Genomic DNA, 12,841 nt, shown 5'->3' with positions numbered 1-12,841 from the left:
ACCCTGGCTTGTAGATCAGGACCTCCCTCTACTGAAAGGCTGCCACACTTCTGCTAATGTTCTGGGCATTTCAGAAATATCTTCCTTTAAAACTTAATCTTTACTTTCATCTAAGTGCACTTCTCCTGCAAGTGTCATATCTCTACTAACAAGTGGGAGAAGCTGTGTTATAGATTGATTCTTACAGCTGGGATGGGAAAGTGTCCTCTGTGGCTCCCTGATGCTTTAGCTTTTTGCTGTAACCACACCAACGTTTTTATTTTACAAGGTGAAATGTTTTAAATAATAATGGAATAATTACTTTCTCTAATCTGCGCTCTGGAGGTGTGCTCTCTTGAGCTACTGGTCTGCAATCTGGTGGATGTGTCTGCAAAGATACCAGGTGAAGAAAGCAAGCTAAAGTAGTTAAAAGCAAGCTAATGTAATTAAAAGACTTGTGAAAGGACACAGGAGAAAAATATTCCTATATCTATTATACCTTCTAGAAACCGAAGCTTCCTTCCTGGGCCCAGATATTTTGGCTAGGCTTGTGCTTTCACCCCAACTACTCTAGTGTTCTTGCCAGAGAAATCTGTTTGAAAATTACCTTAAACCTTTGTCAAAATTCCAGTGTTTCTCTGTTTGGACTTGGCCAGGGTAATACTGGCTAAAAAGTGCAGAAAATATTTCAAAGTCCAACTTTAAAAGGATGGCCATTGCTTTATTTATGTTTAATTAAAAATAATGATGAAATAATAGTAACTGTTTTCCAGACCCATGGTAATTAGCAATCCAACTTACAGGTCCCATGGGAAAGAGCCTCAGTTTCTGCAACTAGTGCGCTTGAATATTGACTTGCTGTAGACATTGCCAAGGTTTTGTGTTCAGCAATTTGTTGGGAGGGGGTTTCCAACTTTGGCTTTGTAGCAGTTTAACTGTCGTTCTCCAAACCACAGAGTTTTACTACAGCCTCCATTTCCCTTTGTATTACCTGAACTTCTCATCTTGCTTTGCAAATCCTATGCCAGAATGAGTCATTCCCGCAGGATTAGCTCCGATTTTTCAACTCCTCTCTCAGTGTTGCCCAGACTAGTTCTGAGGAGAAAAAACAGACACGCCCCATTCAGGATGTGTAAGAAGCGAATGAAAGAAATTACCTTCAGTGTTCAGCTATTTGCACTGAACCAGCAAGAGCCACCCCATTCCTCCAGCAGAGCTGAGCCCTCAGCATGGCACAGCGTTGCTGACAGCACTGGGCTGGCAGCTCCAGCCAAGGGGATGCACCAATGCCCCCTCCTTTGGGTTATTCCCCCTCGCTGCTGTGGTCCATGCAGGGATGTTGGTTTGCTCCACTTCCCAGAGGCGGTGTCCCCTGAACGACCTGCGAGGGCCCCCAGGAAGGAATGGGGCACCATGTGCTGCCCATGAAGTGCACTGCCCTGGTTTTCTCTCCGGGCTCAGGCAGGCCGCACTGAGCCCGGCTGTGATCTCCTGCCTTTAGGGGGGAGGTACCTTGCGGAGGCCCCCTCTTTCTGCTGGCTGCAGAGGTCAGGGCTGCCCCTCTGTGTTCAGCACCTTGCCCACACCAGAGAGTCCTCTGCTCGCTTACTGTAAGCAGATCTTAGCCCATCCCTGCCTCAGACCTTTTCTTGTGTTCACGTGTAAATAAACACTTCTTACAGGAAGAAACGGTATTTTAAAAAATTATTTTCACATTTAAATTTCCACCTCTCCCTTGTTCTCTGTTTTTTAAAGTAATAAAGACACTCTCTGTTGTGGATTGACCCCAGCCTGCAACCGAGTCCCCTGCAGCTGCTCACTCACTCCCCCCGGTGGGATAGGGGGGAGGACTGGAAGAGCAACACCAAGAAAACTGAGATAGAGACTGTTTAATAGGTAAAGCAAAAGCCACACACACAAGCAAAGCAAAGCAAGGAATTCATTCCCGTTTCCCACGGGCAGGCAGGTGTTGCCATCTCCAGGACAGCAGGGCCCCATCGCGCCTCACGGGGCCTTGGGCAGACAAACGCCATTGCTCCTAACCTCCCCCACCTCCTCCTTCTTCCCCCAGCTTTTTACGCTAAGCATGACACCATACGCTGCGGGATATCCCTTGGGTCAGCTGGGATCAGATATCCAGGCTACATCCCCTCCCAACCCGGTGTGCACCCCCAGCCCCCGCTCCGGTCCGGTGGCTGAGAAGCAGCAAAGGCTTGGGCTCTGTGTAGGCCCTGCTCAGCAGAAACAAAAACATTCCTGTGTTACCAACACTTATTTCAGCACAAATCCAAAACATAGCCCCATACTAGCCGCCATTGAAGAAATTAACTCGATCCCAGCCAAAATCAGGCCACGCTCACAGAGCAAATATTGCATTGTCTCACAGCAGAGTGAAGGAAAGGGAATCTCAGAAGTCTCAAAATGCTCCCACTCTGCTTCCCTTTCCAGGTCCGAAACATTAAGTGATCCTGGAAGTGATTGTTAAATCACTTGGAAGATCCGTTTTCTGATAATGGTCCAGCACGGTCGGCAAATCTGTGATTTGCATATGAATACCCAAACTGCCTAAGCAAAATTGTCAGAGCCAGCCGGAAGAAAGAAAACCTCTCAGGCACCTGGCATTCTGAGAAGTCCTTCGCTTGTGTTCTCAAAGCACTTTTCTGTATCATTGATAAGATTTGAGCTGATTTGACAGAAACCCCTGGAAATCGTGTTTTTACCACACGAACAGAGAGAACTGCAGAAATGACAAAGCTTCTTCTCCAACAAAAATTTCAAGTATGGTTATACCCGAAGTTAGATCAGCTTGTTCAGGCCATGACTGAGTAAATTTTTTAAAAGTCTGGCAGACAGAGATCTCACCATCTCTTTGGGAAACCTGTCCCGTGGCACAGGCTTCACGAGAGAAATACGGACTGGTCATAGAACAAGCAAGACCAGACTGTCCAAAGTCAGAAAGAGATTTCTGAAACTTTTTGCTGTCCCCGGAAATACATGCAGTGCCTTGCCTATTTTTATTAGCAGCACAAAACTTAAAAACACTTCTTTCTCTCCAGATTACCACGACCTACGCACTTTTGGTTAGAGGTATTGCCGCAGGCAAACGCTGGGCAGATGCTCATCTAGTGTAAATCCCCACGGATCTGTTAACTTCACCAGGATGCCAGCTATTCACCGCCTTTTCGGTCTTGTTAAAAAAAAAAAAAAAAAAAAAAAAAAAAAAAAAAAAAAAGCTTGAATTTGAGAAATAATCCGTTTTCTTATCTGGGGAGAGACATTTTTGTTACAGGCTCAAGCAAAACTCCAGCAGATTTCGGAAGGTACTTGTAAATAGGGCATTACTTGGTAATTACCATGGTGATTGCTGAAGGGTCAGAGAGTGGCAATGAGAACAAAGGGGCCTAGGGGGAAAAAACAGGGGCTCTTTGTAGAAGTATTCAGATTTTGTCTGCCAGCGCCAATAAACTCGAACTATCCCCACTTTACACTTTGTTTTCTAAATAAAGACTATTTACATGCCTCAGGCATGGAATTACAGCCGGGTAGCACTGAGTCCTACCGATCCCCATCCCCAGCCATCAGCCCCCGCGAGCTGAAAGCGTCCGTGGCAGCAGCGGCGCTCACAGCTCGCCCCACTGCCAGGCGTGGTTTCACGTCCAGCGGTGCGCTCCGCACGGCGCGGGCACACGCACGCACACAATGCTGCAGTTCTTTGGCCTTTTTAAGTACAATTTTTCTTTCCTCGATCAGTGCTTCACACACACACACACACACACACACACACACACACACACACACACACTCTCTCTCTCTCTCTCTCTCTCTCTCTCTCTCCAGCCTGGGCATCCCCCTGGCTGCGCCCAAGGCCAGGAAAGAGCCCAGAGAGGCTCCTCAGCTTTAACTGGGAGCTATTTCCAAGCTGGGGGCTTTGCCTCCAGCCGCAGGGCCACGCCGTGGCTGTGCCTTTGTCTCTGCCTGCGCTCCCTGCTGCAGGCTCTGACCCGAAGTCTTTGCCGCCCAGCTCTGCCTCTGACCTGTTCTGTCGCTAAGGGCTTCCCCAGAAAGCCCCGAAGATGAGTCACAAACTTGGCACACAATGTCTCCAAAAGGGCTGGGTGCCTGAACCCACCTACTGAAACAGCTTACTTTTGTTATCAAGTAGAGTCACGCAAAGCGTGCTAAAAGCTGCCGTATCCAGGGAAGGGCAACAAGTGTTTTGTTTAATAATGCTCAGTAATACAGGTTATTCAGTGATTTACCTTAGTTTAAAGAAAAAAGTAAGGAACAAAAAAGCATCTTTTCGTGGTCTGTGTAGACCAGTCCTAGAAAGATGTGACATTACTTTTCATGTTTTTTTGCTTGCACTAAAGTGATGCTGAGAGCATTTGATTCCAGCCCAAGACCCAGAGAAGACAAAACGTAAGTGAGCTTTTTTCCATCTACCGGTACAAGACTCTCTCCACAAAACAAACCTCCCAACTAGTGTTCCGTCAAAGGCTCCTCAAATCCTTCCAGCTCCACCCCCAACCCTTTCTCTCCACATTCCTTGCTTTTCCACGGTACTTCTCCTTCCCCTCCTTCATGTGCTCCCAGTCTTAACCCACTGCTCCCATCTACCAGCGCCTTTCTGCCCTTTATCTTCCTCCTTGGCTGATGCACGGTCTGTGACCACGAGCGAGTGCTCTGCAAGAACCACAGCGCAGAGCATGTTTTGGGATGAGGAATTGGTTAGTAAATTACAGGGCATTGACTCTGCAATTTGTTACCGTTTTAAGTACCCATATTTGGGTGAAACAACATAAAGAACACTGCCAACAAAGAGCACTGAGAAATTTCTCTCACCTGCACCGGGAAATTTACCTCTTAACTCTACAGTTTGGCCAAAATGACCTGTCCCCTCCCTATCCCATGCGTAAGTGTGAGTTAGAAAAAGCCATTTTCCAGGACAATGTGGCTCTGTCTGCAACAAAGAAAAAAAAAAAAAGAAATAATACTTCTTTCCACATGGCTTATTGAAGTAAAGCAGGATATTTGCCATAGATTTTGTTCACAACATGGCAATTAATTAAATAATTATACTTAAATAATTAATTCCCAGCTTCCAAAGCAAGCAGCTAATAATTTCCTCTAAACTGCTGTAATGATATCAAGCATCAGGTTTCACTAGTAGTTGTGAAGAGGACTGAATTACTACTCTGGCTAATAGTAATTTGTCTTAAAAACATTTGTCATCAGGTAACACTTCCTGTGCACAAGCCTCAGGGTCTTTCTGACCCTGTGGGCCCTCAGCAGGAGCTTCTTTCTGTCAGATGCCAGTGACACCTGTTGGGAGCCAGCAGAGCAGACTGGTCCCACCACAGTACCTGGGAAATACTGAGTAGGAGATGTTCACCCCGCCAGAGATTCAGCCTCTTAAAACTGTTGAATGACTGCCCAAATAGGGCATTTGATAGGCAAAATAGAGCTTATTTCCATGCCAGCAGTGTCTGACGGCTATTCAAAGATACCCATCCGGATGATTTTCATGAGGTGCTGAAATTCACAGACTTCAGGGGAGCAAGCGCCATGCAAACTTCCTAACATCTGCGCACAAAAAAAAAAAAAAACAAAAAAAAAACAAAAAAACCACAAAAAACCCAAAACAACCCCCCCAAAAAACCACCACCACCCAAAAAGCATAGCAAGTGATTTTCAGCTTATAGAAGAGCCTGACTCTGCTTTGCATGTTTCCAAAAAAAGCCAGCTCCTCCTTTTTGAAGCATCTGACAGATCTGCACTACTCCCAGTGATATCTTGGTGATGCAAAGGCAAGAATGGGCAGCTTATTCTCTTGGAAACCAACTCTAAATTCTCCTTCATCAGGAGAACAAATTAATGTGTCATGGCCCATCCAGCTCAGGCTGCATCCTCACCGTTCCTTGCTGCCCACATCACATGTGGTGTTTTCTATCCCTTCATTTTGTGGCTCCATGTCTTGGCTGAACGAGGCTCTCGCTGCCAGTGTGCACAGCAAGTTTCCATGTTTAACTGTTCAGGAGTGCTGGCACAGACCTCAGTTTGCCTGGCAGGCTGTACGGGAGCGCACCTCACTTGCTGCAAGAGTCACTCCTGGCCAGTGTCCAGCCCCACGCACAGCATTCCCCGGAGTCTGGGACCAGCACACAGGACACTGCTGCCCCAGGGCAGCACTCGCATCTCTCCTTTGCTGGGCTTCCCAAGCTTTCCATTCGTGCTTCTATTTGTGGTGAGGGGCCTTGCCTCTCAGGCTGGGGTCCTTTAGTCCCTTTAGGCTGGGGCCTTGCCTCTCCCTGTGTCAGCCACTCCCTCTAGTTCAGCACCACCATCACCCCAGAGCACCAATCCTGCACTTCTCCCATGCTCTATGGCCAGTCCTGCCATCACGCTGCTCACACCGAATTCCTGAGTGGGGCAGCATCCTGAGGGAATGCTCAGAAGTGGCATTCTGCTCTGAGAGAGCCTGCCCTGCCCACCTGCACCTGCCCCTGTGGCAGCTCACCTGCTGCAGGTCCTGTTTCCCCGCAAGAGCCAGGAGAGCTGCTGGGCTGTCAGGCAAGCATGCTGGCTGCCCTGCCTCAGTGGAACCATGCTGGAATGGAGACTCAGGCTGCCCATGGCTCTTGCCCCAGTTTCTGGCCTGAGACACGGCCTATTTTAAAGCCACCACGACGTTTTGGTTTTGTCTACAGAAGAATGACCTCAACAGCTAACTTAAGTCTCCCACAGGACACTGGCAATATCCATGTGATTCTCTCAGCAAGAAATTCTTTCCCCCCTGCAGCCACAAGTTCCCATTGAAAACTCAACAAAGGGATGAGAAGCTGCAGTAATTTGGAAAAACAGCACTAAACAACCAGGCCACTGATGGAGAGTGAAACTAGACAAGGCAAGTGAAAAGCTGGTGAAAATATGCAGTATCCTTGTATGTTGGGGAAGATGAAACAGGAAAGCCTTATAAATATGATTTCTGGCAAAAGATTTTGAGAATATAGGAACTATAAGTGAGATTGAAATGAAAGCAAGGTTTGAGATCCCTTAGTTACTGAACAACTGGAAAACAATGGTGTGGCTGGCTAGAAGTAATCCCCTTTTGATGGAACAAGACCCTCTGCTTGCAGACAGGTCCAAGGGTCCGAGCAGACCCGGCCAGCTTGGCAGAAGGGGTCCAACGAGTAATTTTTAGGGTTTAAAATGTAGCACAGTATGGTAATGTAGTGATTCTTATAGGTGGTATGGAAATGCTGTAGGATTTGTATATTGTACTAGATTGGTTAGTGAGAATTAGAATATTTTACACAGAAGATGATTTATTGTATTGTAACGGGAACTTCGCTCTCTTAGCTCTTGTCTCTTCGCTGTTGCCTTTTACGCTCTTACCCCTTTTACTCTCTTCTGCTTTTACGCTCTTACCCTCTCATCCTCTCTACCCCTCTCTTCTTTCAGGCCTGCTCTGAGCTGTGGCTGGCAGCTCCCAGCAGGGCCCTGCACCCACACCCTCTGCAATAAACCCCAAGTTCCACGACCTGGCTGCAGAGATCTCTTGTCTCCGTCTGTCCCAACCGTCCTACCCCTGTCAATCCTACGCTTGTAGAATGTTGTTTACCAGCCTCTCTTCTGCCACATGGTAATACTCCATGTCCAGTTGCACATCAGTTCTCCCTCAGAGGTTTCACCTTGGTACCCACACCACAATCTAGCCACAAAGTCTTTCCAAAATCCATGCAATCACCTCCTTGTTCTTGTCTCCCATGAACTCCAGTTAGGTGCAAAGTATCTTAAGCTCAGTCACTCTGGATACTTCTTTGTGGAATGTGCTCTGAAAGTGCATGAATGATGTCATGACATCAGCTGTCTTATTCCAAAAGGTTCAGGTTTATAGCCCCCTCTCAGATCTTAACCACAAACTGCAGGTAGGGCGAAGCACCTTGTCACAAAGTGTCATCACTGGCTGTGATGCTCTCAACACTTCCAACTGCAAGGTGCTGGCACCAAACACACAGCCAGTAAAAACCCCAAACGTGCCATTCCATGACAGATACAGCTGAGCTTGGGGTGGAGGCTGTGCCGTGGGTATGTGCTCTCACTTCATTGGCATTCAGCCAATATGATCTGGGATTTTGATTTTACCAGAGCCTTAACTTGGAGCACATTAAATACAGCCCTGTAGGTCCTGGGACACAGAGGCAAAACTTTTCCTCACCTCAGAGAGGAATTCTGATGTAGAAACAAAACTATCAGTGTGCATGAAGGGGCTGTCCACACCATTTAGTGTCCACTTCCCTTGTTTGGCTGAATTGGAAGGAGCATAGGACTAAGGAAGAGCATGGTGTTCCTGTAGTCTACCCCTGAGGGAGCTCAGAGGTGTGATTTGTAACAGGGCAACTGTGTGGGGAGTGAACTGGATTTTTTTTCCGTGGGTGGAAATTGCTCTTGGAGATGCAAGCAGGTGGGATTTTGGTTGGGGTAAACGTCTGGCAGCTACCAGTAATAACAAACTCCACTCTTGAGAGGCCAAGGCACAGAGCCCTTGTGCAGGGAACAACTCTGCAGTGCTGTGGTCTCACAATCAATGACCTTAGTGTCAGCAGGATCTGAGCTGAAAACTTTAGACAGAAAAAATGATAACTCTAAACTTTGTCGCAGAGATAAAACGAAAGTTCAAGTGATAGATTTTGTATGCGTAATATTATGTAGATATCATGCATTTTTTATTGTATTATGAACTTCATTATGGTGTTTTCTATCTTACTTACTCTTGTCCCTCCTGCAACATGATGGAATCAAAAGAAAAAACAATGCTTCACAAACACAAAGACCAACACCCACTGTTCTGCTCCAGCAACAGGCACCACTTGACTTACAGATGGAGGAAATTTGATGTCTAAGACCCAAGAGGGTTAGTTGGAGTTTCATGTTCTCCATAGCTCCCTCCTCATGGGAACTGGTACTCAAAAGAGACACCAATGGTCAACACAAGACATACTCCTGCTCCCAAAGTAGAGGCTTGAAAGTGTTTTTAAACTTTAAAGTGTTTTATGATAATGTCAGACTGAGAGTAGCCTCCAGGGCACTATGTTATACAACTAACACTTCACTCCCAAATATTGGCACGACAGTTTAAGCTGTGTGATGTGGAAAGGAGAAGGGACAACAGCCAGCACATGCTGTTTGGGTATCCATTTCAGTTTGCTTTGGGCTCTGCCAAGGAAAGTGCTTACTTGGGAAAGGATTTTCAACACCAGCAGGGAGGGCAAAAGCAGCTGTTCAGCACACCATCCGTCCTCAGCACACACCTCTTTCATTCCCCATCCTCTGCAAGTGCAAAGCGAAGCACGATCTGACTTTGCCCTCTGGAGGCATGGAATTGGCATGGCACAGAGAGACACAGTCCCAGAGGTGACTGAACTACAGCGCTGCCTTTTGGAACATCTGATACGAAAATCTATTCCCAGCTGCAGCTTCCCACAAGCCAGAAGGCAGAGCATTACTGATAAGGCAGCTTCATACCAAAGGAGATGGGTTTTGGTTTGTACAGGGTAATACTACCCTCGTCTGCTGTGCAATTCAAGAACTTGGGTGTTGGTACAGGATGGTTGGTTTTTTTTCTCTTGACACAAACTCTGCAGCATGTGATTTGAAATTCTGCCCAGTGTCTGCATCCAGCTACTGTACACGCTACACGCACATGTGGGTCCACAGCATATGCCACTGCATGGTTTATTCTGCTAGCTCCATAGGACTTTTTGCTATCTCCCAGATTATTGGGAAGCTTCAGAGATAAGCAGGTCTCTCATTTAGCTGGAAAGTAGGGCTGGGGTTTGTTTGCTGCATGGAAATGGATATTCTCTCACACACACACACACATACACACACAGAGACCACACACCAGATTTTTCTCCAAGCAGATAAACAGCTCAACAACTCTGTTGGACACCTCCAAGCAAGCTGCGTTTCACTAGGATAAACAGCTCTTACCTCCCCTTTCTCTCTTAAAAATAATTTGTGTAATGCCCAAGAGGGCTTTGGTAAAGCTTTTCCTACAAAGATAGGTTCAGCAGGGCACTCAGGTTCTGGAAGAACTGGCAGGAGACACCAAGACATGATCAGGATCAGGTGTATACAGCCGTGCACAGCACCTGCACACCTGTGCATATCCACCTCTCTGCACACACATCTGCCTATATCTGCTTCTTGCCTACATGCCCACATGTAAGCCTCGGGTCCAACCACAAACCTGCGTGTCCTGGCATTTTTTTGTCCACACACTCACCTGTCACAAACTTGACCCAAACTTGACACAAACTTGACCCAAACTTGACCAGTGGCACACCCAGAAGCTCTGACTCACATCCTCACCCCCACACCAGTGCCCTTGCACACCCATGTACCCATGCACGTGCACCCTGCCATGCACACGGGTGCCTGCACACCTGCACACACTTTCCTTCTCACCTTTAGGATATCCTGCCATCTCCTTTATTTTCTGGCTTGCAAGGAACATCACACCAGCAGGTGAGGAGGCTGTGCTGTCCCCACGCCTGAGGGCATGTGTCACAGGGGTTCAAGTCCTGGGCAAGCATTCCTCACCAGCTGGCACACTCGGCTGGGCTTTGACCCTCAGCCCCAAGTATCTGAGCAAACATGAGGGAGCTGGCAGGTATGTCCCAGCACTAGCTTGTGGAGAGCCTGGCATCCTTCCTGGTTGGATCTTGGTCCTGTGGCATAAGCCTCAGGGACAAGCAGGTCAGCTCAGGGGCACGGGAGCCTAGCCCTGGGCCAAATCGCTGCTGGGTGCCAGCTAGGAGGGCTCTAACCTGAGTGCCTTATTCTACTTAGCACTCGGCAAGCAGACCGCGTAGCCTAAGCCCGCACTTACTATCTCTCCGCACGCAGATCTGTCACCAGTTGTTTTTTTTTCCAGCCTAATTTGTTTCGACAGCTTGATTTCCGCAAAGAAGCGTTGGATTCCCTGGGATAAGTTCCCCGGGGACGACTGTCCGGCGCGCACCGGCAGCATTCCCTCCCGGCAGCGGCGGCCGCTCATCGCTGCCACCTCTCCCCGCCCGCCGGCCCCGACGGCGGCGAGCCCTGCGGAGAGGCGCGTTAAATGCCGTGCCCGGACACCCGCACCGGGATCCCGGAGACATCCAGCTTCGCTCGGTGCTCCGGAGCTGTACGCTCCCGACGGCGGCGGCTCCGCGGCGCCGCGACGGTGCTGGGGACCGGGACCAGCGGCGAGGGGCGGGAGGGGGGTGCGGGCAGGGCGCTGCTCCGACCTGCGGCGGCAGCGGCGGCACGCCCGGCCCTGCCCGCGCCTCCCGGGCGGCGGGGCGTAGCAGGGGGAGTGCCGGCCGCCCGGGCGCGGAGCCGCCGGACACCGCCGCATAAAAGCCGCGGTCGTGCCGCGCTGCGCTCCCTCGGCTCGGTCCGGGGCGGAGCCGCTCCGACGGCCACATGACAGCCGAGAGCCGGCTGCCGCCGGGCCCCCCGCCGCCGCCCCCGCCGCTGAAGGCGGACGCGGTGCCGCCGGGAGAGGCGGCGGCGGCGGCGGCGGCGGGGGCGCGGGGCGGGCGGCGGCGCCGCAAGCGTCCGGCGGAGCGGGGCAAGCCGCCCTACAGCTACATCGCCCTCATCGCCATGGCCATCGGGCAGGCGCCCGAGCGGCGACTGACGCTCGGCGGCATCTACCGCTTCATCACCGAGCGCTTCCCCTTCTACCGCGACAGCCCCCGCAAGTGGCAGAACAGCATCCGCCACAACCTCACCCTCAATGACTGCTTTGTCAAGGTGCCCCGGGAGCCCGGCCGCCCCGGCAAGGGCAACTACTGGACGCTGGACCCTCACGCCCGCGACATGTTCGAGAGCGGGTCCTTCCTCCGCCGCAGAAAGCGTTTCAAGCGCAGCGATCTCTCCACCTACCCGGCCTTCCTCGCCGAGCGCCCCGCCGCTCCGTGCCGCCTCCTCCCGCTGCCCGCCCCGCCGCCCCCCGCCGACCTGGCCCCGGCACCCGCCGCCGCCTCCTGCGCCTTCGCCGCCGCCTTCCCCGCGCAGGGCTGCGCCTCCGCCGCCCTGCCCCACGCCTACGGCCCGCTGCCCGCCGCTCCCGGGCCCTACGCGCCCGCGGGCCCCGGGCCGCTGTACGCGCCGTCGGGGCGCATCGTGCTGCCCGCCTCTCCGCCCGGCCCGGCCCCGCTCTACGGGCGCCGCTCCCCCGCGCCATACCCGGCGCTGCCCCCCGCCTACGGTGCCGCAGGGCAGCTGGGTGCCGCCGAGCCTGCACCGCGGCACGGCACCTACCCTGGAGGCCCCGACAGGTTCGTCCCGGCGCTCTGACCTGTCCCGGAGAGGCCCGACAGAGCGGACCGGAGCCCGAGAGACGGCGGAGTGCGGGGGTGACCCGGCACGGCTGCTCCCGGCGCTGCCCGGGAAGATGCTGAAGAACCTTGGGCCGCACCTACGTATTCTGCCATCTGCCCAGGCTTCCTGGCGAGGAGTGTCACAGTCAGCCCTGGGGACTTGGGGTGCCCTGTCCAGCCCTGTCCGCTCTAGGCAGTAAAGTCCTAGGGACTGACAAGTGCTTGGATGGGGCAAGCAGTCTCTTCTTTTTCTACAGCCTTTCCTGGAGCAGGTGCTCAAAGCTTGCTGCCAGGCTCCCACCCTCCCAGCACACCCAACCGGGCTCCTTCTGGTCTACCCAGGAAGATTTCACGTTTAAAAGTCTCTCCGCTGTTCATGATTCTTTTAAAAGAGAATTAAATCTCTGTTGGTGAGGTGAAGGAGGGAGGCAGGAGGAATCATTCCCTGGCCTGGTGCAGGCAAAGCTGTAAAAGCAGAATGCACTGGC

The 12,841-nt window shown here is 51.1% G+C and overlaps 1 protein-coding gene and 1 long non-coding RNA gene across 2 annotated transcripts in view; one reads left to right on the top strand and one right to left on the bottom strand.

Annotated features, from left to right (window-relative positions):
* The window catches only part of LOC131096287 (uncharacterized), a 35,066-nt gene extending 24,053 nt beyond the window's left edge, over positions 1–11,013 (bottom strand). Inside the window, exon 1 of the long non-coding RNA XR_009115972.1 lies at positions 10,874–11,013. This is a non-coding gene — a long non-coding RNA (uncharacterized LOC131096287). The remainder of the gene's footprint in view (positions 1–10,873) is intronic.
* A 438-nt stretch (positions 11,014–11,451) lies between these two features.
* On the top strand, positions 11,452–12,468 carry FOXE1 (forkhead box E1). Its single transcript, XM_058044614.1, has one exon. The coding sequence runs from the start codon at positions 11,452–11,454 to the stop codon at positions 12,328–12,330; it is 879 nt and encodes a 292-aa protein (XP_057900597.1). The 3' UTR covers positions 12,331–12,468.
* The last annotated feature ends 373 nt before the right edge of the window (positions 12,469–12,841 follow it).

Source organism: Melospiza georgiana, chromosome Z, assembly GCF_028018845.1.
Source record: "Melospiza georgiana isolate bMelGeo1 chromosome Z, bMelGeo1.pri, whole genome shotgun sequence".
NCBI classification, from domain to species: domain Eukaryota; kingdom Metazoa; phylum Chordata; class Aves; order Passeriformes; family Passerellidae; genus Melospiza; species Melospiza georgiana.
The sequence above is the reverse complement of the archived record's forward strand: the minus strand, read 5'-3'. Positions and strand labels throughout refer to the sequence as shown.

Bases quoted from the DNA above. Each gene is read 5' to 3' on its own strand.
- FOXE1 (XM_058044614.1), top strand. From the start codon at position 11,452: ATGACAGCCGAGAGCCGGCTGCCGCCGGGCCCCCCGCCGCCGCCCCCG.